Source organism: Heterodontus francisci, chromosome 13, assembly GCF_036365525.1.
Source record: "Heterodontus francisci isolate sHetFra1 chromosome 13, sHetFra1.hap1, whole genome shotgun sequence".
Lineage (NCBI taxonomy): Eukaryota > Metazoa > Chordata > Chondrichthyes > Heterodontiformes > Heterodontidae > Heterodontus > Heterodontus francisci.
Genome location: NC_090383.1, coordinates 115,425,158 through 115,448,685, shown reverse-complemented (window position 1 = coordinate 115,448,685; position 23,528 = coordinate 115,425,158). Strand labels below are relative to the sequence as shown.

The 23,528-nt window shown below is 42.4% G+C and overlaps 1 protein-coding gene across 14 annotated transcripts in view; it reads left to right on the top strand.

The window, feature by feature from the left end:
* Positions 1 to 23,528, top strand: part of reps1 (RALBP1 associated Eps domain containing 1) — a 70,083-nt gene that overhangs the window by 32,709 nt on the left and 13,846 nt on the right. For 12 of the 14 annotated variants that reach the window (XM_068045528.1, XM_068045532.1, XM_068045529.1 and 9 more), the window contains 5 exons: positions 5,724 to 5,787; positions 11,421 to 11,575; positions 13,975 to 14,096; positions 18,259 to 18,339; positions 21,909 to 21,996. In XM_068045528.1, coding sequence (XP_067901629.1) covers positions 5,724 to 5,787; positions 11,421 to 11,575; positions 13,975 to 14,096; positions 18,259 to 18,339; positions 21,909 to 21,996 — 510 coding nt within the window. The remainder of the gene's footprint in view (positions 1 to 5,723; positions 5,788 to 11,420; positions 11,576 to 13,974; positions 14,097 to 18,258; positions 18,340 to 21,908; positions 21,997 to 23,528) is intronic. The other 2 variants (XM_068045522.1, XM_068045526.1) reach the window with 2 other exon arrangements.

The following is a 23,528-nucleotide window of genomic DNA, read 5'->3' as shown; positions in this document are numbered from 1 at the left end:
ATAGAAACAGTTACACTGGTAAGTAATGGAGATCTATGTTTAAATTATCGTTAACTGATAACGAGGAACTTGACCTTTGTTGACCAACTGAATGTGGGGAGCAAATGTACTGAAAATAGGAACGCTCCATTACATGGAGAAAGAGCTGTATATGTAAATCTCTGCTTACCTAACCATTTATAGAAAGGCCACTCGTCAATCTCAAAAAGTATTAACCTCTTCTGGTTATCAAGGTAGCGTGGCCTAATACTACCAGTTTTGCCAAATGAATGTGAACATCATCTCACTGGTTTTGAAAATGTATCCTGCAGTAAAATCTGAAAAGTGAGGCTGAGTGTGCGAATGTGACACTGAGGGGAAAAATAACTACTGCTTAAAAAAAAAAGTGATACTAGCTTTTTAACAGTATAAGGTTGGAGAAGCCACATCAATCAAGCAACTTCCCCATTCTGATTCTGTGTAAATATCACCCATATGCAGAACTAAGAAATGGATGTCAGTATCACTGTATATAATAATGCAGCACCTATATAATGACTGACGTCCCCTTGTGCTTCAGTTATTTTGAAGATATGAGGAAATTGCAAATTACGTGGTACTGTGAATCTTTTCGTATAAGCTCCAAGTGATTCACAGTGCGAAGTAATTTTCAATTTCTTCATATATTGACCAATTGAGTGACTATTTGGCTGAAGAACCCCTTGTACAGGATGAGAAAGGCAGACGGTGTCGAGGAATCTGAAAGTGCCTGAATGCCAGAATCCTAGGGACATGAAATGCAGGGTGAAAGTCATCTGACCTTTAGAATCCTCCATGGGCCACCTTTTGAATGGTTGATCTCATATGAGGAAATTTATAAAATAAGACATGCATTCTCCCCTCTCCTGAAAAACCTGTATGAGTCACAAGCTAGAATCTATTAACAATAGCTTAACACAGTACTGTTTGCAAGTTTCCAGCAATAAAAATAAATGGTTTTTTTTCTTTCTTTGGCCTCCTTGTCTCGAGAGATAATGGGTAAGCGCCAAGAGGTGGTTTGTGGAGCAGCGCCTGGAGTGGCTATAAAGGCCAATTCTAGAGTGACAGACACTTCCACAGGTGCTGCAGATAAAATTGGTTGTCGGGGCTGGTACACAATTGGCTCTCTCCTTATACTTCTGTCTCTTCCTGCCAACTGCTAAGTCTCTTCAGCTCGCCTCTCTTTAGCCCCGCCTTTATAGCTGTCCGCCAGCTCTGGCGATCGCTGGCAACTGACTCCCACGACTTGTGGTCAATGTCGCAGGGCATCATGTCGCATTTGCAGACTTTTTTAAAACGGAGACGTGGACGGCTGGTGGGTCTGATACCAGTGATGAGCTCGCTGTACAATGTGTCCTTGGGGATCCTGCCATCTTCCATGCGGCTCACATGGCCAAGCCATCTCAGGCCCCGCTGGCTCAGTAGGGTGTATGTGTTGGGGATGTTGGCTGCCTCGAGGACTTCTGCGTTGGAGATACGGTCCTGCCACCTGATGCCAAGGATACTCCGGAGGCAGCGAAGATGGAATGCGTTGAGACGTCGCTCTTGGCTGACATATGTTGTCCACACCTCGTTGCCATAGAGCAAGGTACTGAGGACACAGGCTTGAAACACTCGGACTTTTGTGTTCCCTGTTTCTAGCAATAAAAATAAATGTTTTATATAATGCATATGTTACCATATAATCTGAACTGTTTTGTGATTTTGATCAATCTTTTCCATTAGACTCTAACCTAATTCATAGGTTGGGAATGCAGAAAATTAATTAAATTCTATCTCCAATTAAATTTGGCACACTTTCCCCCCCCCCCCCCCAAAAAAAACAATTTGGATTCCATGGAAATATACCCCTTGATGGTTCAGTCATCAACAATGAATCTGTCAGTTCTGTAGTTTGTGGATTCTGGCACATTAACAGTTCAGAGAGGCAGTGTTCACTACCAAACAATCTTTGACCCCAGTCATTTCTGAATACTGGCAATGGCACCAACAAAGCACCAAGCTGAAGCATATTAAATGTGGGTGGATGTAGTTAGTTTTGTGGATCAACCACCTGTCATAGAGATTCCTCTAAAAGATACATCTAGCTGTAACTAAACTTTGCATCACATTTGCTCTATCTGAAGTCAAATGTAGAATATTTAGAATCTGTAATTAAAATAATGGGGTTATTCTCAAGTATCCAAATTCAATCTTGGAACTGCTCAATATTTGTAATGCAAATAAGTTATAAATTTTCACCATATTGTAGCTATACTATAGTTTAATTGCCTATTTACAGATTAAAGTCAAGATATAGTTGCATCTTATCTCAATTCATTTATTTCATATTAGGAATGAATGGGCATAATTTGATTACAATATTTATTAGGTCAAAATTGAAAGATTTTATAATCCCCAAACTTATGTTAACGGAATGAATGTCATGGTACCTTTCATGCTATGTCCAGCACTGCTTAAAATAGAGTAACTTGCAATGAATTCTGATGATTATATTTTAATCAGAATAAAGCATTCAGTAATATATGGATGAGAGTCAGTTATGGGTGCATATGAAGAGTTGAGAACAGTAAATTGTGAGTATATAGCCATGACATGGGTGGTCAGGCAACAGGAGAGAGGAGTAATGACAGTCGCAGGGTAGATTCTAGAGTCATTATGACACAGAAGGAGGCCATTTGGCCCATCAAGTCCAGGCCCGCTCTCTGTCGAACAATGTAGTCAGTCCCCTTTTTAGAGGCCTGCTACCCGACCTGAACCCGACGGGACCTGACGACATGGGCCGGGTCGGGCCCATCTTCAGGGTCCGGCTTTCGGGCTTAGGTCGGGCTGGACACACACGATAAGTGCTCTGCTGGTAAGTATTGAAATTTAAAAAACTTAACTGAGCTGGAAGTCCGGGATGAAACTGAGTCTGTGCAGTGAGCGAGTGACGTTACTATGACGTCATCACTCATGCACTGGAGCAGCTTGCAGGTTCAGTGTCAGGAATGTAAGTAAAGGGATGGTCGGGTCGGGCCCGGGGCTAAATCGGAGGGACTCTGGCCTGGTCGGGCTGTGGTTCGGGTCGGGTTCCTTTCTGCCGACCTGCGCAGGCCTCTGGTCCCTTTTCCCCCCCACCATACCTGTAGCCCTGCAGGTTTATTTCTGTCAAGTGTCTGTCTAATTTCCTTTCAAAATCATTGATTGTCTCTGCTTCCACCACTCTTGTAGGCAGCAAGTTCCAAATGGCAGTCAGTTGGGTGCATAAATGGGATCAACACATCAACATCTGGGCAATTGAAGAAAGATGCTGTAGGCTAGCCAGATGGGCAGATAAACAGGTTGTCAATAGTTTCATTGCAGCAACAGGAAGGGTGGGCGCCAACAACAACCACTCATAATTACATAATACTCAGGGAAAATTGTAAGGTATTTCACAGAAGTGGAGGGTCGATACCAGGCAGGAGTTAGTTGATAAGATGGGCAAGAAACTGAGGTTTTTGAACATAAGGAAATGTAAGACAGCATAGAGACTTGTACAGTGCAAGAGTGTAATAGTTGAAAGCTCTGTCACTGTTGGCGAAGTGGAAGGGACAGGGAGTAAATGCACAGTAGACCAGAGTTGGTAAAAGAGTATGCAAGTTGAGATGTAGGACTGAAATCGTTTGCATAGGTAGGCTGGAGCAAAAGCAAGGACAAGTAGTTTTGAAATCTATGAATGGGGGTAGGTTGGAAGATAGTCATAGAAACGTAGAAAATAGGAGCAGTAGGCCATCCGGCCCTTTGAGTCTGCTGCGCCATTCATTATGATCATGGCTGAACGTCCAACTCAGTAACCTGTTCCCACTTTCGCCCCATACCCTTGAATGCCTTTAGACACGAGAGCTATATCTAACTCCTTCTTGTAAACAGAGTGTTTTGGCCTCAGCTGCTTTCTGTGGTAGCGAATTCCACAGGCTCACCACTCTGGGTGAAGAAATTTCTCCTCACCTCACTTCTGAAAGGTTTACCCCGTATTCTTAGACTATGACCCCTGGTTCTGGACTCCCCCACCATCGGGAACATCCTTCCTGCATCTACCCTGTCAAGTCCTGTTAGAATTTTATAGGTTTCTATGAGATCCCCCTCACTCTTCTGAACTCCAGCGAATATAATCCTGACCGACTCAATCTCTCCTCATACGTCAGTCCCGCCATCCCAGGAATCAGTCTGGTAAACCTCCCTCTATAGCAAGAACGTCCTTCCTCGGATAAGGAGACCAAAATTGCACACAATATTCCAGGTGTGGCCTCACCAAGGCCCTGTATAATTGCAGCAAGACATCCCTGCTCCTGTACTCGAATCCTCTCGCTATGAAGGCCAACATACCATTTGCCTTTTTTACCACCTGTTGCACCTGCATGTTTACCTTCAGCGACTGGTGTACGAGAACACCCAGGTCTCGCTGCATATTCCCCTCTCTGTTTATAGCCGTTCAGATAATCTGCCTTCCTGTTTGTGCTACCAAAGTGGATAACCTCACATTTATCCACATTTTACTGCATCTGCCATGCATTAGCCAGCAGACACAGGACAAATATATGAGCAGGACTTGGAGACTGGAATAGGATGTGAGCTGCAAAGTTTTGGATGAGTTGGGACAGAATTTTACAGCAGGTAATGGAGACCAAAGGAAAAGCAGAATTTTTTTTAAAAAGAAATAAAACATTTAAAATTAAAAATATGCCCAAACAGCAGGATCTTATCTGAAACAAAATGGCAGGTAGCTTTCTGGATTTGAATTATTGGATTTTTGTTTTAAATAATCACCTAGTCTTCAACTGAATACAAAATGATCCAAAATGTATTTGGCTGTGACAAGTTATCGAGTAGCAGTTATTGTGAGACTGTTTGATTCCTTTCTAATCTTCCTAGCTTGTGCATGACCCAGACGTGAACTGCTAATTCTAACTGCATGCTGAAATGATTGTCAGAACCTAAGTAAATTCAGCAGCGATCTGCTGTTTTAACATTGCTTGCATTCCTAAAGCATTTTCTCTAGGAACTCAGCCAAATTACTGTTATCTTGCCATAGGTTGTCCAGAAGTAACTAACTGTAAAAGGGAATTGAATGCACGTTTTGATATAAGATTTCAAACTAGTCAGTGGTGTAAGGAAGAACTATAATTTGACCCAAAGAATGTAAATAGGCAAGAAAATAAGTAAAGGGTTTAAGCTGGAGAGAGCATCCCCTCCATAAGGTGGTCCCTCGTCATTTGTGCTGCCATGGGAAGGTGCTGAATAGAGGCAAAGACTATTTCCATACAAAGTAAGGCAAGGAAGATTGAGCACTAGTCAGCCCGTTCTCCACTTTCAGGCCTATTGGGGACCAATGACTGTGTGCTGTTAGCACGGGTGTACAAGTAGACCTGCAGTCTGCAACCTTGGTGTGAGAAACTATATGCATTCTGAGGATCAGAGCAAATAGTGGAGGCAATAATAAATACACCGCTAAGCTATGAAACAAGTAAAACATCAGGTTACCCAAGTGGGAATGTAATTTCCTCCAGCCCCAAGGTCACCACTTCCTTTGCTTTGATGCTTTCTATATTTTATTGTGACACCATATCAGAAAAATCTACTTGGGTGCAATACTTATCCTAAAAAGGAACAGAGTACACTTTGTTGTGAGTCATTTTTTTAAAAAAACTTACTAAGTGTGTTATCAACTTACTCTCTTGCAGGATCTGCAGCTAAAGAATTTTTCACAAAATCCAAACTCCCAATTCTTGAGCTTTCTCACATTTGGTAAGTATTAATGTAGTATGATTGATATTCGTGTGATATTTTCAAATATTCCCACAACAGGTGCCTCAGGAGGGAACTAGAAATTCACAATGTGTCGTCACAGAACCAAACACGGGGAAAATTTCTGAAAGGCAGGAAGTGTGATGAGGGAGTGTATGTTCCATGCAGAATACCGCTTGCAGTCATTTTCTTATTTTCAGTATCTGGACAAGAGAAGCTACAATGTAGGATTTTCCTGGTGATTGACAAATGTCTAGCTAATTGTAGGAACTCTATATCAAACTAGAAACTAGTTAATGTAATGCTGAAATTTGAAATCTTGATCAGATATGTTGGGAGGCAATCATTTCCATGGCAAAAATATTCTGACTTGTTATGAAAGCCCAGTTTTTGTTTAAAGATGCTTTGTGAAGCAAATAGGTGTGGTCCAGTGGATGTAAATAACTTGAATTCTTGAAGCGAAATTCCACAGGTGAGGCTTTTACAGATTAAAGCTCATGGAATTTATTGCAAACTAGCTAGCGAGATTGAAAGTTAGCATTACCATAAAAGCATAATGGTCGCTACCTTGTCTGAATAGCTGTGACAGGTGGAGCTCTGTTCTAGGTTCCCTGCTGCTCACACTTCATAGTGTGGAGTTGAATACTTCTAATAGTAATATTTGCTGATAACGCAAACTGCATGGGCAAGTAACTGTGGAGGGGAAGTTGGCGGTGTTGAAAAGAAATCTGGACAAATTAAGTGAATGGTCTTTCTCTCATAACTCACCCCACCGCTTACGACGGAATTAGCTTGTTAAGCTGAAAGAAATGTGAGAATTTCATGAGGGAAACAAAATAGGTTTGTTTGATTAATTTTAACCCGCTTGCCTGCTTTCTTACCATATCCCTCAATCCCTTTTTAGAAACGTACAGCTGCATTTTAAAGCAGTTCATAATGTTGACTTTCAGAACTTTCAGTAGTAACAGTCTCACTATATTACTGTTTAAGTTCTGTTATTTTGTTCCTTATCCCAAACTACCTTATTTTTAACTTTTTTAGGGTGAAATTGGTCTATGGTAGGAGGATGAAATAGGCTCATTGCAAATCAACACTCTGTCTTACACCCCTGTAGATTTTCTGCTCCAATTCCCTATGAGCCTGGTTTGTGCTCCTGGCATAGACTAGTTTCACCTCCATTATTTGTTTGAAAGTGTTGCATTGTGAATTGGTGAGTCCTGTGTGTGTCATACTCCTGTATGCTGTCCATATATCTTGCTGGGGTAGGGAAATAGAACAGGCATGATCCCTTTCAGCCTGGTAACTGTGTCCTACCTGTTCCTTTGCATGTATTGAAAGGATACAGAAGAGAGCAACCAGATTTATTTGATGGATGGATTGAGTTATGCGAAGCAATTGTTTAAATTGGGCATCCTGTCACTGGAAAAGGGAAGGTTAAGAGGTGATATGATTGCTGTTTTTAGGATTGTGAAAGGAATAGATAATGTAGATCATGATCTGTTTCATCTTGTCCAGAAGAGTAGAACTATGGACACTTGGTCTGCTTGAAAGTGGGCGAAATTCTGAGCTAATCTACAGAAACATTATTCTGAATGTCCAGTTTATGGAACAGGCTCCCTAGAAAGACAGTGGAGGTAGTTGGTAATGATTCATTCAAATACTAATTTTGAGAAAATAACATTTTTGGGATATAGTATATGAAACATGACATAAGTTAGCATGATTGGGAGAAACAGGTGACTTTGGACCGATGGTTCCCAAAGCTCTCCTCCATTAGGTTTTCCTTGCATTATGTTTGGGTCTGGTCTAGACTTAACTGATTACTGTGATTAGTCAGCAACTCCATTATCATTGTATTTTGTGCTGCCAGCAAGTCCAAATATTTTTGTCATGAGAAGATTAGATCCCAAAATCTGATTAAGATTGAATTTCAGCATTACACTAACTGCTCTCCAGTTTGTTTTGCAAAATTTACTCTGGGTAGGGGACTTCAATGTCCATCACCAAGAGTGGCTCGGTAGCACCACCACTGACCGAGCTGGCTGAGTCCTAAAGGACATAGCTGGTAGACTGGGTCTGCGGCAGGTGGCAAAGGAGCCAACAAGACCTACTTTATCTTATCCTCACCAATCTGCCTGTCGCAGATGCATCTGTCCATGACGGTATTGGTAGGAGTGACCACCGCACAGTCCTTGTGGAGACAAAGTCCCATCTTTACATTAAGGACACCATCCATCGAGTTGTGTGGCACTACCACCGTGCTAAATGGGATAAATTTCAAACAGATCTAGCAACTCAAAACTGGACATCCATGTGGCGCTGTGGGCCATCAGCAGCAGTAGAATTATAATCAACCACAATCTGTAACCTCATGGCCCAGCATAACCCCTATTCTACCATCTAGCCAGGGAATCAACCCTTGGTTTAATGAAGAGTGCAGAAGGGCATGCCAGGAGCAGCACCAGGCATTACTAAAAATGAGGTGTCACCTGGTGAAGCTGCAACATAGAACTGCATGTATGCCAAACAGTGGAAGCAGCATGCTACAGACCGAGTAAGCGATCCCGTAACCAACAGATCAGATCTAAGCTCTAGTCCTGCCAGATCCAGCTATGAATGGCGGTGGACAATTAAACAACTAACTAGAGGAGGTGGCTCCACAAATATCCCCATCCTCAATGATGGGGGGAAGCCCAGCACATCAGTACGAAAGATAAGGCTGAAGCATTTGCAACAATCTTCAGCCAGAAGTGCCGAGTTGATGATCCATCTCTGCCTCCTCCTGAAGTCCCCAGCATCACAGATGTCAGTCTTCAGCGATTCACTCCGCGCGATATCAAGAAACGACTGAAGGCACTGGATACTGCAAAAGCTATGGGCCCTGACAATATTCTGGCAATAGTACTGAAGACCTGTGCTCCAGAACTTGCCACGCCCCTAGCCAAGCTGTTCCAGTACAGCTACAACACTGGCATCTACCCAGCAATGTGGAAAATTGCCCAGGTATGTCTTGTACACAAAAAGCAGGACAAGTCCAACCCGGCCAATTACCGCCCCATCAGCCTATCTCAATCATCAGTAAAGTGACGGAATGTGTCATCAACAATGCCATCAAGCAGCACTTGCTTAGCAATAACCTGCTCAGTGACGCTCAGTTCGGGTTCCGCCAGGGCCACTCAGCTCCTGACCTCATCACAGCCTTCAAACATGGACAAAAGAGCTGAATTCATTAGGTGAGGTGAGAGTGACTGCCCTAGACATCAAGGCAGCATTTGACCGAGTATGGCATCAAGGAGCCCTAGCAAAACCCAGGTCAATGGGAATCAGGGGGAAAACCCTCCGCTGGCTGGAGTCATACCTAGCGCAAAGTAAGATGGCTGTGGTTGTTGGAGGTCAATCATCTCAGCACCAGGACATCACTGCAGGAGTTCCTCAGGGTAGTGGCCTAGGCCCAACCATCTTCAGCTGCTTCATCAATGACCTTCCTTCAATCATAAAAGTCAGAAGTGGGGGTGTTCGCTGATGATTGCACAATGTTCACCATTCGTGACTCCTCAGATACTGAAGCAGTCAGTGTCGAAATGCAGCAAGACCTGGACAATATCCAGGCTTGGGCTGATAAGTGGCAAGTATCATTTGCACCACACAAGTGCCAGGCAATGACCATCTCCAAAAAGAGAGAATCTAACCATCTCCCCTTGTCATTCAATGACATTACCATCGCTGAATCCCCCACCATCAACATCCTAGGGGCTACCATTGACCAGAAACTGAACTGTAGTAGCCATATAAATACCATGGCTACAAGAGCAGGTCAGAGGCTAGGAATCCTGCGGCAAGTAACTCACCTCCTGACTCCCCAAAGCCTGTCCACCGTCTGCAAGGCACAAGTCAGGAGTGTGATGGAATACTCTCCACTTCCCTGGATGGGTGCAGCTCCAACATTACTCAAGAAGTTCGGCACCATCCAGGACAAAGCAGCCCGCTTGATTGGCACCCCATCCACAAACATTCACTCCCTCCACCACCGACGCACAGCGGCAGCAGTGTGTACCATCTACAAGATGCACTGCAGCAATGCACCAAGGCTCCTTAGCACCTTCCAAACCCACAACCTCTACCAACTAGAAGGACAAGGGCAGCAAATACATGGGAACGCCACCACCTGCAAGTTCCCCTCCAAGTCACACGCCATCCTGACTTGGAACTATATCGCTGTTCCTTCGCTGTCGCTGGGTCAAATTCCTGGAACTCCCTTCCTAACAGCACTGTGGGTATACCTACCCCAAATGGACTTCAGCGGTCTAATAAGGCAGCTCACCACCACCTTCTCGAGGGCAATTAGGGATGGGCAATAAATGCTGGCCTGGCCAGTGACGCCCACATCCCATGAATGAATTTTAAAAAAAAAAGTAACTCGCTTCCTGACTTCCCAAAACTTGTCCACCATCTGCAAGGCACGTCAAGAGTCTGATGGAATACTGTTCACTTGTCTGGATGAGTGCAGCTCTGACAACACAAGAATCTCGGCACCATTCCTGGGCAAAGCAGCCAGCTTGATTTGGCACTCCATCCTCCACCATCGACCTTCACTCCCTCCACCACTGACTCACAGTGGCAGCAATGTGTACCATCTACAAGATGCACTGCAGCAACTCACCAAGGCTTCTTAGACAGCACCTTCCAAACCCATGACCTCTCCCACCTAGAAGGACAAGGGCAGCAGATTCATGGCAACACCACTGCAAGCTCCCCTCCAAACCACACACCATCCTGACTTGGAACTATGTTGCCATTCCTTCACTGTCACTGGGTCAAAATCCTGGAACTGCCTTCCTAACAGCACTGTAGATGTACCTACACCACATGGACAGCAGTGATTCAAGAAGGCAGCTCACCACCACCTTCTCAAGGGCAATTAGGGATGGGCAGTAACTGCTGGCCTAGTCAGCGACGCCCACATCCCGTGAAAGAATAAAAGAAATTGCTGACCATTAATTAGACCCTTGCCAAGAAAATCCTACGGTGTAGCTCCTCTTAACCAGATACTTTTATAAAGTTACTGAAAGGAAGAATATGACTTTAGAACTACCCATCACACTTCCTGCCTTTCAAAAGTTTCCCAGTGTTTGGTTCAAAGAATGATTGAGAGTCTCAACTTCCTGATTATGATCACTGGTTATGGAGATATGTCCCTTTTTTCGTTAGTTCCTATGTTTCAAGTATTCCTAAAGTATTTGTATATTTAAAGGTTCGACTGACTTTTTCACTTGACATGTGGGTTTAAATCCTGCCCACATTGGAATTAAGTTTGTTTGAGTGCCTGTCTGGAAGATGCTGTCATCCAACTTCTAAGGAGAGTTTTCACACTACAACATTGGTTCCTAATTCACTAATTACACTCTCAATGGGATGGGTGGTATGGGAAATGGAAAAGCATTAGTGATTTAGTTGGGTGTTTTAAGAAATTGGTGTGGGGAGTTGCCTGAGTCCCAAAGTGGGGGGGCAGGAGGGGTGGCGATGTTGGGGTGTCTCATTTCCACGCACTGAAACCCCTCACCTTTAATGAGCAGAAGGTTTGTAACAAATACTTGAGAAATGTTGAATTTGTCAGTGTTTGCTTTATGATTTAGGGAGCTATCAGACTTTGACAAAGATGGCGCGTTGACATTGGATGAGTTTTGTGCAGCTTTCCATCTGGTAGTAGCCAGAAAAAATGGCTATGATTTGCCAGAAAAGTTACCGGAAAGTTTGATGCCAAAGTTGATTGATCTCGATGATTCAGGAGGTAAGTGCATTTGATTTCCTGTCTAGTTAAGGTTATATAAAATTGCAGTTGAGATGTAGAAATACTTGGTTTCAGTGAAGAGATATTTTGGCTGTTGTAATGCAGTTTAATAACCAAAGTGTTAAGATTCTAGAGTTAAATTTCTGCTCTGTCTAGTTCATGTGATTTAACATGTGATGCATTTTGGCCAGTGTTTGTCATTAGGAATACTGAATGCCAGTCTCCAAGGATAAACTGGACTGTGTAGTGACTCGCCCGTTTTTGAGGGTTTTAGGTACAGTGGCTCATTAATCTAGTTTTAGCCTGAGTGCTATAAGGCAACTGAGAGTTCAGACCCCTCACTTGGGATTTATACTTTAAGTGAAACTACATTTAGCGAATATATTTCAAATATTTTTTTTTGTAGTTATATTTGTCAGTTGAAGTTCTGCTTTCTGGCCTTAGATATTGCATGTATCTAGTTGCTACAAGGTTTTCAGCTTTAAATTTTCAAATAAAGAGGTAATGCATCAGGGAATGATGTGGAAAATTGGCTGAGTTGCTTCATTAGTGCTAACCACACAAATGATGCATTTTGAACAGGTATATTCTACTTTTACAGCATAGCTATACGCGCATTAGTTATAGTTTTAACATTCATGGAGCATTTGAGCATTCTGCCACTTCATATGGACACTTAAGACCATATGGGTGCTATTCAAAGATGATCAAGGAGTCCACCCCATATTGTGGCCAACATTACTCCGTCAGCCAATGCAACCTAAGAGCAGATTGACTGATCTCTCATTTCATTGCTGTTTTTGGGCTTTTGGTTCGTACAATGGTTGCTACACGAATCACACAAAATATTTCTATATAACGCTGTTTGGGATGTTTCTGAGAGGTGTGTTGTGGTGCCATATGATGAAAATCCTCTTTACTGAATGCATCTTTTTTACAACGTCTTAAAACACTTCACAACCATGAAATAACTTTTGGAGTGCAAACAGTAGCTGTTTGTGCTCAACAAGCTTCCCACAACAAATGAAATAATGACTAGGTAATCTTTTTTTTGATGGAGGTTGAGCTCAAAAGCAATGGAACTCCACTATTCAAATAGTGAAATAGGATTCTGTATCTCCACCTGACAAAGTAAACTCTGCCTCGATTTAACTTCTCATATAAAAAGCCAACACTGCAGCATTTCCTGAGTACTGCATTCAAAGGTCAGCCTGTACTAAAGTCCTGGAGTGTAGTTTGAACCCACAGCCTTCTGGTTGATGTTAACTGAGCCAAGCTGGCATTAAAGCCCTTAGTTCCAGGAGCTCACCCTCTTCCAGACCACTCAAAAGAAGGAATTGTGGCTCATTGCCAACATTGCGCTCATGTATGCAAGTGCAGCTGGCGAACAATCAGGAATGGAACACCTAGTGTATGTGATGATTTCCTGTATGTGTGTATAGGTTGAATTTTTTTAATGTTAATGGCAAGTGTTAGTGCTGTAGAAGACTAATGCAATCTGGAGACTATTGGGTACTGGGTTGAGCCTATGATTTTCTTTGAGTGCCAGTTCCTAATCTTGGGGTGGAATTTTATGCTTTTCCCCGCGGTATGTTTGGAGGCAGGGAGAGCATAAAATTGGACGGGATGGTGCCTGCCACCATCGAGCCTCTGCTAAAATTTAGTTCGGGGCGGAAAGGCCAGTGAATGGCAATTAGTGCCTGAACGAGGAACCCGGCATCAGGAAGGGTGGGGGGGCCGCTGAAGGCACCCCCCTGCCCTTGCTGCCAACCCCCCACCCCCACCCCACGAGACCCCTCCAGCCTTGATCTACCTTAAGCCTGGTTCCAGCGCCACTCCTCTGTGTTTGGTCGCTGCAGCTACAACAGCAGCCACCGCCTCTGCCCGCAGTAGTGCTGCAGCTGCCGGTCTCTGATTTGGCCGGCAGCTCTGCAAGGCCAGGACGTCCGGCGATGGGGTCCTAAATCCTATGGAAGGTGCGTCGCTGTCCACTTATGTACCTGATTGGCACATAATTCAGCGGCCTTCCGGAAAAGAGGCGACACAGGGATCTTGGTGTCGGTTTCCCCTGACATCAAGACCATGCAGCATAAAAATCCCCCCTTTGGTGTGCTGTAATGGAGAGGGGCAGAATGGAGTTTAACCATCTCGAAAAGGGAAGGAGGAATAACTACCCGAGGCTACTGTTTCATCTTGCTGTCCATTTCAGAGCAGCTGTGGCCTGGTCACATCATTTACCTGTTCCCTAAATTTTTGCTGCAGGAAGAATCATTAAATGAAACCTTCTTGAGAAGAAGTCTCTCTAAGCCTCAAACTTTGCTCATTTGCTCCATACTTACTATGAGATGTTTACAGAGATGAGTGCTCTACAGTTCTCATTAACCCACCTTCTGTTTTAGGAGATGCAGATCAGGGTTCTGAAACTGGCTTCTCGACCTCACCAGCAGAAGTGCCTCCCAGCAAATCGCCATCGATGCCCTCACTAAACCAGACATGGCCAGAACTGAACCAGGGCAGTGAGGTTAGTAATTGGGTCCATTGTATTCCATAAATATGCATCCATCCTATTGCAGATTGTCTACAGTTCCTTGGAATGGAGTATCTTGTCTGATTGCATCATTATTGGGTGAAATACAATGTCACCTGTAATTAGAACATATAGGTGATCTGCAAGGCCAGTGTCTTACCCAAAAATAAAGCACAGTGCATGTAGGACAGAAGCTACTTTTTTGTTTTTGCAATGGTCCATGTTATCTTTACTTTTTTTTAAAAACAGTCACTTCATGCATTGTGTTTTTTTTAAGTTGTGCTGTACTTTACAGCTGTTCGGCATACAACATTACAGAAATCCATTTCAGCCACAGCCTTTCCTGCACATTTACTAGTTTATAGGTTATATCTGGTGTAAAATACAATTTTCAGTATTTGTTTTTGTTTTTTACATTAGTTACTTTTGTTTCATCTTGCTGTTGTTATCCTACCTCCCCCTCACTCAGTCTTCCTTTCCTGAAGGCAGTGACTTCCAGTTTGAAGGCAGGGAACAACACTGCTAACTTGTACAATTGTTCTTATGCGAGCTTAGACTGAGTACTCGAGGGCTGTTTGACCATTAGAGCATTGCAGTTTAGTCTAATCATATGATCCACCAGTGGAACTCAGCTGAAAAATCAGCAGGAGTAAATGATTTCCTTTTTTGTGTTCCTTCCATTCGTCACCTGAGAGCGATGAGGCCAGTTGTAGCATCCACCCAGTCCCTTTCTTCAGAAAAATACTGTAGCTCTGGTCAACCCAGCATGTAGCAGGAATTGGATCTGGTGCCTTTCCAATCTGTATGGCTTGGTACTCTCCATGCTCTCCATCGTTGGCTGTACATAAAGATGTCTTTAATTTCCTTCCCTCACACTCCATTCACAAATGTAAGGTGATTTGTGGGAAAGATCACTTGCAACATTGTTGGTTTTGGACTTGCGAGTTCAAGAATTGATTGAGCTAAGTGGCCTTTTGGTTTCCTATATTCTTGACTTGAGCCTTGCTGGAAAAAGGGAAAACAAAGATCTACCTATCTCTCTCTCACCATCCACACAAATAAAATTCAACACATTTAACACAGTGGTGGGGAGTACCTGATCAGTTGGTAATACAATGTATTACTGGCATACAAAAATATGCAGTCAATTCAAAAGCATAGCCTTGTAAAAGTGGTTTAACGTGTTTTAGATTGTGTATAGTAAAATCAAATGTGTGTAAATAGCAAAATTGTTCTTGAATTTAACTAATAACTTAAACTGTCCCGATGATTATCTGTTGAGAGTAAAAGGAGAAAGGGCATTCTTGCACAGCTAAAATATTATTCCCTTTTTTCTCTCTCTGTCCATCTCTCTTGTCTATTAGCTCTGAGTGCACATTGGTCAAGCCTTCCACTGATCTCTAGAGCAGAGCCACTCTAAATATCTGAAAGGATTCCCCTTACTTGGGCAGGTTTTATTCTTAAAATGGAGCCTTTGGTCAATGGAGAGCAGCCTACGCTCATAGGGGAGCAGCCAGGTTTCTGAGATACTTGAGACTGATCTGTGAAAGCTTTCATATCTGAAAATTGCTTTCATCTATTCTGCCTTTATTAAGTTTTCAAATGCCTCCATGGCCTCCCTAACTCTGTAACCTCCTACAGCCCCTCTGAGATCTCTTTGATCTTCCAATTCTGGCTTTTTGTGCATCCCCGATTTTGGCGACTGCCTTCAGCTTCCTAGGTCCTAAGCGCTGGAATTCCCTAAACCTTTCTGTCTCTCCTCCCCTTTTTAGTCACCTGTTCAAAGAGTCACATTTTGTTTTCTAATACTGTGGTGCATCTTGGGAGATTTAACTACATTAAAGACGCTATAGAAATGCAAGTTATTGTTATAGGCTAGAACGTTGACCAAGCTGCAGATTTCTTCGTGCATTTTCAAGTACCACTTTGTAGTCTAGTGGGTAGAATGGTTAGCTTTAGCAAAGTGCAAATGTCAGCTAAACCTACAACTCAACAGTCTCTACATGACATAGCATGCTGTTGTGTTAAATAGGCTGCCCTTCCTCGCTGTACATGAGATTTCAAACACTCTTTGTTTGAAATGACCTTGTTTGAGGTCCTAGAGATTGAGTAAAAGGGGACAGTGTGAGGTGATTGAAAATAGGAATGCAGGTGTGCTTTTTTTTTTAATACAGTCACTTTGTTCTATAACATTCTGAAAGCTTCTGACATTTTATCAGATGCTGGAACATTCAAAATTGTGAACAACAGTTTCCTTAACTTGAAACTCATCTATTAATTTAATACAATGGAACCATTGTATGGTGTGTAAATTATACTCGTAGAAATCTATTCCCTCAAAATACTCAAGAAAATAGATCTTGATTTTGAATCTTGCTGCAGCACCTGTTCTTTAAAGCATTCATAGCAATTATCCAATTTGAAACCACTTTTTGCTGTGACTTAAACTCCAGTTTGAACTCTGGACAGGAATATGAGGGCTGAAGCAGGTGGCAAACTCCTGCAACATGAATCCCAGGATATTTTAATATCTCATTTTCATTTGCATTTCCTGGCACAGACTCCCACGCAGAGCTGATGGGAATGATGTCACTGTGCTGGGGGGGTCGAGGGGTGTGGGAACACTGCCAGGACTCATGGAAACAAAGTCCTGGAAAGTGAGCAAGGAGGATGGAAGTTGGAGACAGTCTGCAAGCAGGGTGGGTGTGTGCTCAGGAGATGAAGGAGTTATTCTGGGGCTGGGAGCTGCACAACTGGCCTGTAAGGGACCTCCTTTCAATAAAAATTTGAAAAGCTTAAGCTCACCTCCAGTGGCCTGAATCTTGGCTGCTGGCAGATGCCTGCTGGTGGGGTTGAGACCATACAGCCCTTAGTCATGCCCGCGTCAAAAATTGCTACTCTGATTGTCATTGGGCCACAACTTTGCCATTTTAAAATAGACCCCACCTCCTTTTGTGGTGGGCTGACTTCCTGTGCCTGATTTCAAGTTCGTTAAAAAAGTTGGGGCCAAAACAAAGGCACAGGCCATCTTAACTCCCTGCCTGCACCATTCAGGCCAGGCATTGGGGGTGTTAAAATATCCCCTTCAATTTCAGACTTTCTGCAAAGTCAGAATGATATTAGTGATTGGTCTGGAAAATTCGGAGCTCCAGCACTGAGAAGGAAGACTAAGGCATCATCTCGCATATACCGAGCAGCTGGTTTCAGACAACATTGAGAGCTGAGAATAAAACACATGCTGTGGTCTAGGTTGAATGGCAGTGAAGAGATTCAGGGGGAGAAAAGCAGATGTCATTTTCGCTTTTCTAAAAAAAAAACTTAGCATATGGTGCATTCCTTAACTCTGTGTTTCCTGGATAAATTTTAACATATTTTTGGTGCTCAGTAGGGCAGCTCTAATGGGAACATTTCATTTGTTCAACATTTGCTCAACCTCCAGTTGATTTCTATTTGGTCACGCCCCCAACTGCTTCATGGAAACCCACAACTTGTGGTCTGGCCAGAAAATGCTCACTTACTTATCTGACCCCTCTTCTGGTGGGCAACAATAGGGTTGAGTGGGCTGTGTGCATTCTTTGTGTCCCTGAATGCTGACTCTGACACTTGAACACAAGCAAAAGAATCTATGAGCATTGAAGACTCGCACTGTTGATTCTCATTTGAACTTGATGCCATTCTGGTGTGAGAAGAATGTTGATCCCTGCTTCTCTCGATCACACAACCAGAGAAAGAGCCAGATATGTATGTCTGAGCATTTCCTCATCAGCTAATGTTGTGGGTTTCAGTGAAACTGCTGGGGACTTGGCCAAATAAGAATGACCTGTTCATGGTGGAGTCTTTTAATAGGCAGGATGGAGAACTCATTTACAGTGAAAGGACTTTTATTTTTCCTTCTCCCAGCCCAGTAGCTGCACAACATTTCCGTTTTGTTCAGTGAATCGGAGGATTGATTTATGTTTTTAAAATTGAATACATGCTGGCAAGCAGGAGGGATACCACCTCACTAAGCAGCTAAAAGCATATAAGCATCTCTTGTTGTGAAATAAAATGCTTGACTTGAAACTTCTTTTTACTTCTCTGCAAAATTACCTTTATAAAAGCTTTTTGAGATATGTGACTTTTCTCATTCTGATTGGTCTCTACTCTGTCTGTCCAGCAGTGGGAGACTTTTAGTGAACGCTCTTCAAGCTCGCAAACTCTGACCCAGTTTGATTCTAACATTGCACCAGCTGATCCTGTAAGTGAATCACGTAGTGGGCTTTTTGATGATATGCTTTTTGTTTTCTTAACCCTGAACTTCTTAAAATAATTTGCTGCTTTTGCATGTGCTAGAGTTGGAAGTTGAGTGTATGTATATACTAATCAACTCTGTTTGAAGGAGCTGGTGATATTGATGCATTAAGACCTTGTTTGCTTCTTTCTGTGCTGTGTCCAAATCATTAGCATGTGCTTACAAGAGTAGTTCTGTCTCTAATTCTAAAGCCTGCTATAATGAAATGGTCTTCCTTTTGTAACTGGCATATCAATTGCATGTGTAAGAAACCTGCACAATAACCCATTGCTGTGGATAGGAGGCTAAATTCTGTATCAACATTGAGGATTTCCTATGTTGCTTCCCCCAGCCCAGTTTATTTTTCTCTCCTTTTCTCGCTTCCCCTCTCTCTGACCCACACTCCTCCATCCCCCACCCTCACTCACATCTCGCCTCTCTTTCCCACCCCCTCCTTCTGAGGTACGGTGCTGGCAGCCCTTCATCAAATTCGTTTAGCCATCATTCAAATGACTGAGTAACAGTGGATTGTTTGCCTGTGGAGACCAGACAAATTTAGTCCTGCCTTTCCTACATTACAACAGTGACTACACTTCAAAAGTACTACCTTGGTTCCAAAGCACTTTGAGACGTCCAGTGGTTGTGAAAAACGTGATATAAATGCAAGTCTTTTTTTAAACCCAGTATTCAAATATGAGCTAATCAGCGAGGGGTCACTGGGTGGCAGTCAGGATTAGGAGCACTGTCTGAAGTTTCCTCTTCTCTTCCCAGGCTAATTGTTACACCCCATTGCTGGACCTGGCACAAATTGGCTAACTCTGGGTATCAATATGGGACCTTTCCTAGTCTCAATAGCTTGGTATCACATCGCGTAGTACTATGCCATTGGGACAACCCGAAACCTGTGGTGTTATTTCTATGGAAATGTTAGTGAACAAAGAGCAGGTAAAGGTCAGGTTCCATAGAAGGTTAATCAGTTCAGCCAGATTTCTCAATTACCTTACCCACAGAGTGCAAAGTAAAGTTGCCATTAAAGGCATATGTATTCTGAAGGCTGTGTGTGAGAAGCAAATGTATTTCAAGCTTGTCATGTACGGTAGCTTTTTTATATGTGCAATAATGCAGAATTTCTCAATTATTACTTGTGTGTTGAGTCTGTTGAGCTGGAGTTAAGTTAGTGCCAACCAGATTGCTATGTTACGTAAATGAAGGTATTCAAGGTTCTCCAATCCACCAGTCTTCTCCAAATAAACTGCTAACCATCATACTTGTTAAAGTAGACGTTGACTCAGAGGCATGTCATATTGGAACACTAGTGTGACTGGTGTGGTGCTTCACAGATCAACAGGATACAGGTCTGTGCTGGCACACCATCAATTTACTGATTAACCAGTTGCTGTCTCACTCTTAACACACCTCAGAAGAGAAAAGTCAGTGGGACTTACCCCAGGCTACCCTTTCTCCGTAAGTGGATGTAACAATTGCACCTGAAATTGAATGATATAAAATCTGAGTATATTTTGAATGCAAAAATGGCAAAGTAGAGAACGATGAGGAAGGTAGGTGAATCCAGTGATCGAAGCATGTGGAACAAAGAAGTGCAGATACAAAATTAAATCGGAGTTTAGGACCAAGAGCAGGAGAAACATTTAAATATTTTTGTTTGAGTTGAGGCTGTGGAATATACTGCTGGAGTTGGTGATTGAAGCAGAGACCAAGGAGAAGTTTGATAGGTGGCTGAAAGACAGGGAAATAAATGGATATGCAAACAGCAGACGTGTGTTTAACCTCCACATAAGCTGTAATTCTAATCTCAACACAGACTTGGTTGGGATAGACGACCATGTTGTAATTTATACTTTTTTCAAAAAAGTGTTTTTAAGAGTCTGTGTATACAAACCAGTAAAAGCTAGCTTGTAGGAGTAAAAGTGACCATAATGGTTATGTTGATGCTGAGCTTCATAGCAGAAATATGAAAGTAAAGACCTTACTGCAGTTAGAGTGCTGGTCAAACTCAGTTGGTATATTCCATTTTTGGAACCCCACGGTGGGAAAGGTATAGGGAATGATCATTGTTGCAGAATTAGTTGATGTGTTTAAAAAGGAAGTAGATATATAAGAAATAGTTATTGAAAAGGATAAGTGAAGGACAGGAAATTGGGTCCAACAAAGAGAGAACAGCTTCCTAGTTGTTCGTTTCATAATCCTCCTAGTTTAATAATTGACATGTATATGTGATGCACCTTTTGCTGAATATAGATAAAGTTCTGCTCGCTTTCTCTTTGCCCTTCACCTCTTTTTTTTTTTCCCCCCCCACCATAAATGTCACTTACGTTTGTACTTTTCTGCCTTGTTTTAACATTAACTGTCTACTGATTTACTAATGGAATAAGCTTGTCGTGCTGTTTTTGTATATATTTAAGGATGAGGTTTTGTATATTATAAAATGAGATGGGGAATGAGTCAGTGTTCTCTTTGCATATCTTGTTAACGCTTCGTACCCTTGTTTGGATATGAAGTGTTGTTTCAGAGCAGGTGTGATTGCACAGAGCTTTATATCCACCTTCCTTCCTGTCAGCAGTAGAACACTTGGCCTCTGGTGTAGAGTCATGTTGCACTGACCAGTGGATTTGCATCTGCGATTTTCGAAGAGGAGCACAAAGTGAAAGCTATGTGCTTTTATTTATAGGGAGGAACCTTATGTATCTTCTCCCAGAGGTCGCTTCTGCTGCAGTTGGAGATCAGGTGATGCTCAAGCTGGCAGGATTTCGTTTGACCAACCTGGAGGACGCATTCTCCCCCGCCCCCCGCAGCACGTATTATCTGCAACTGGCCTAATATCTTGCAAAAGGGTTGCAAGCAGGATGCCTCCCTGATGAGAGAGCCTCCTGATGTATATCCCCTATTCCTGCATTGTGGTCATCATCATTATCATTAATTGATATGCAATTTTATCCCATCTGTCACTTTTTTGTGAATGTATTTTTCCTTTTGCTGCAGTACAATTGGAAAGTAAATTCCAGAGAGGCCCATGAGATCCTTTGCGTTATTGTTGCACACCCGACCACTCTGGGTACAGAGAAACCGAGCCCTGAGGCCTTGTCTGTCCATCCCTTAGAGAGGAACCATAACCATATCTAGGGAAACAAAAACAAAACTGGCTTGAAAGAAACCACAGCCAAAGAGAGAATATTTTGTCTTCCCTAATAAACCAATATCAAAAAGTACAAGGAATTGTACAGAATTAATATTTGAGCAGGTTGAAGTATTCCTTTTTGCCAGAAGTAATTTCAGGCTAATATTGAACAACTCCTATGTGTTATTAATAAACTAGTGTAAGTATAAAAATGGATATGTGCTATTTTGCTCTTCATAATTCAGGCAGTGGGAATATTAAGTGGGTGCATTATAAAATTGTTATCATTCAAAAAGTGTGAATAGCTTGATTTATAGTTAAATGTCTTTTGCAGTTGCTAATGGAATTGTCTTTTTGTTTCCCCCTCTTTCTTTTCCCCTTGCCCAAAATTAACTTGCAGGATACTGCTATTGTTCACCCTGTTCCAATCCGCATGACTCCAAGTAAAATTCACATGCAAGAGATGGAGCTGAAAAGAATTGGAAGTGGTAACGAAAATGGCTGCTCCCATGTCTGTCTGTCTGATTCAGCATTTATTTCTCTGCTGACCATCAAAGTTTTAGTTGTGTTGCTATAATCTTCATTAGTTCCAAAGAAAATGTAATTTTTTATATATATATATATATAAAACATTCACCTGTCCTAGCTTCCTAAATGTCTTTTTTTTAAAATTAAAAACAAATGATATTTGTCAGCACCCTTTAGCAACAGTTTATAAAATGGGAGACTCTTTCTATGCTCAGGGGCATGCAGTAAGATTACCTGTTCAGTCTTAGACTCTTGATGAGATGGGAGGGGGTATTACCGTTCTTCAGTGCCTCTTCCCTGGAGGTGCAGCCCATTTCCTGAATGAGAGGTGTGTGGATTGAATTCTGTTCTTTCCAAAAACCCTTGTGTTTAGTTTGTCTCCTTGGTTACCATTTGCCATCTTGAGCAGATTAACTCTTAACTCCCCAGTATTGTAGTTGTGGCTGACAAAATTAATACGTGCTCTTCCAGGTATATTGTCTGACCAGGTTTGAAAGTTTGTAAATTGGGTGAATTCTCTATTTCCAATTCCCCTACTTCAGTTATTAAATGCACTGCTCAAGTCTTGCACTAGATTTTTCGATTAGAGAGACCTCTGCTCCATCTCCTGAGCTGTGCTGAGTTGGGTGATCTCAGCTAGGTCAGCAAGGAGGCTTCAGTGCTTTTGGTCTGGGAATGGGATACAATTAACCAGAGTTCCTGCCCCCTATTATCCTGAAGTGAGGCTCCTGCTAGAAATTGCATGTACATGGGGACAGGGTGAAACTCGCATATTTCCCCCACTCGGTTGAATAGAAGATGAGCATGCGATTGGGTTGACACCTAGAGAATGACCTTATACAACCGTATAAAGATGATCGAGAGCTGCCGTTACTTTTCATATCCTAGTAAGAAAATTTGGGAGGGAAAATACTAACTCTTATCAGCTTGTAGCTGGTTCGATTTCAAAGTTTTAGTCCAGACAAGTAACTGGTTCATTGCTTGAAATCAAAGTCTAGAAATTATTTTGTTTAGGTTTCCTTCTGTTTACAACCTGATGGTCGAGTAGAGACTGTAAATTATTTGATTGCAACTTGTTCGCCTCACCAGCAAACACACAACCCAAGTTTGTTGACGGAGGGTGATGATGCTGTGAAGGTTTTTACTCTGCATTTATTTTCCTCCAACTCCAGCATGCATACTAAACCTTTTCTGAAAGGATTTGTAGCCATACTGCTCCCTGTCTTTTGCCAGTGTCTCTCTGTAACTCACTCATTTTGCAATAGATTTTCAGCGAGTGGTAGGAATAATAGACAATCACTGATAAGTGTTTTAGGTATGGATAGACTTGATATTAACTTTACTTCCTGTGAAATTGCTCAAGAAATTCTGTACTCCTCACCCACTTAACAAATCTGTATCACTCGCCCACTCCAATTACACGAGTAAATTCTTGCTGTTCATGACATCTCCCTATTCCTTTTAACATCATAGCCTGGTTACTGCTGCAAGT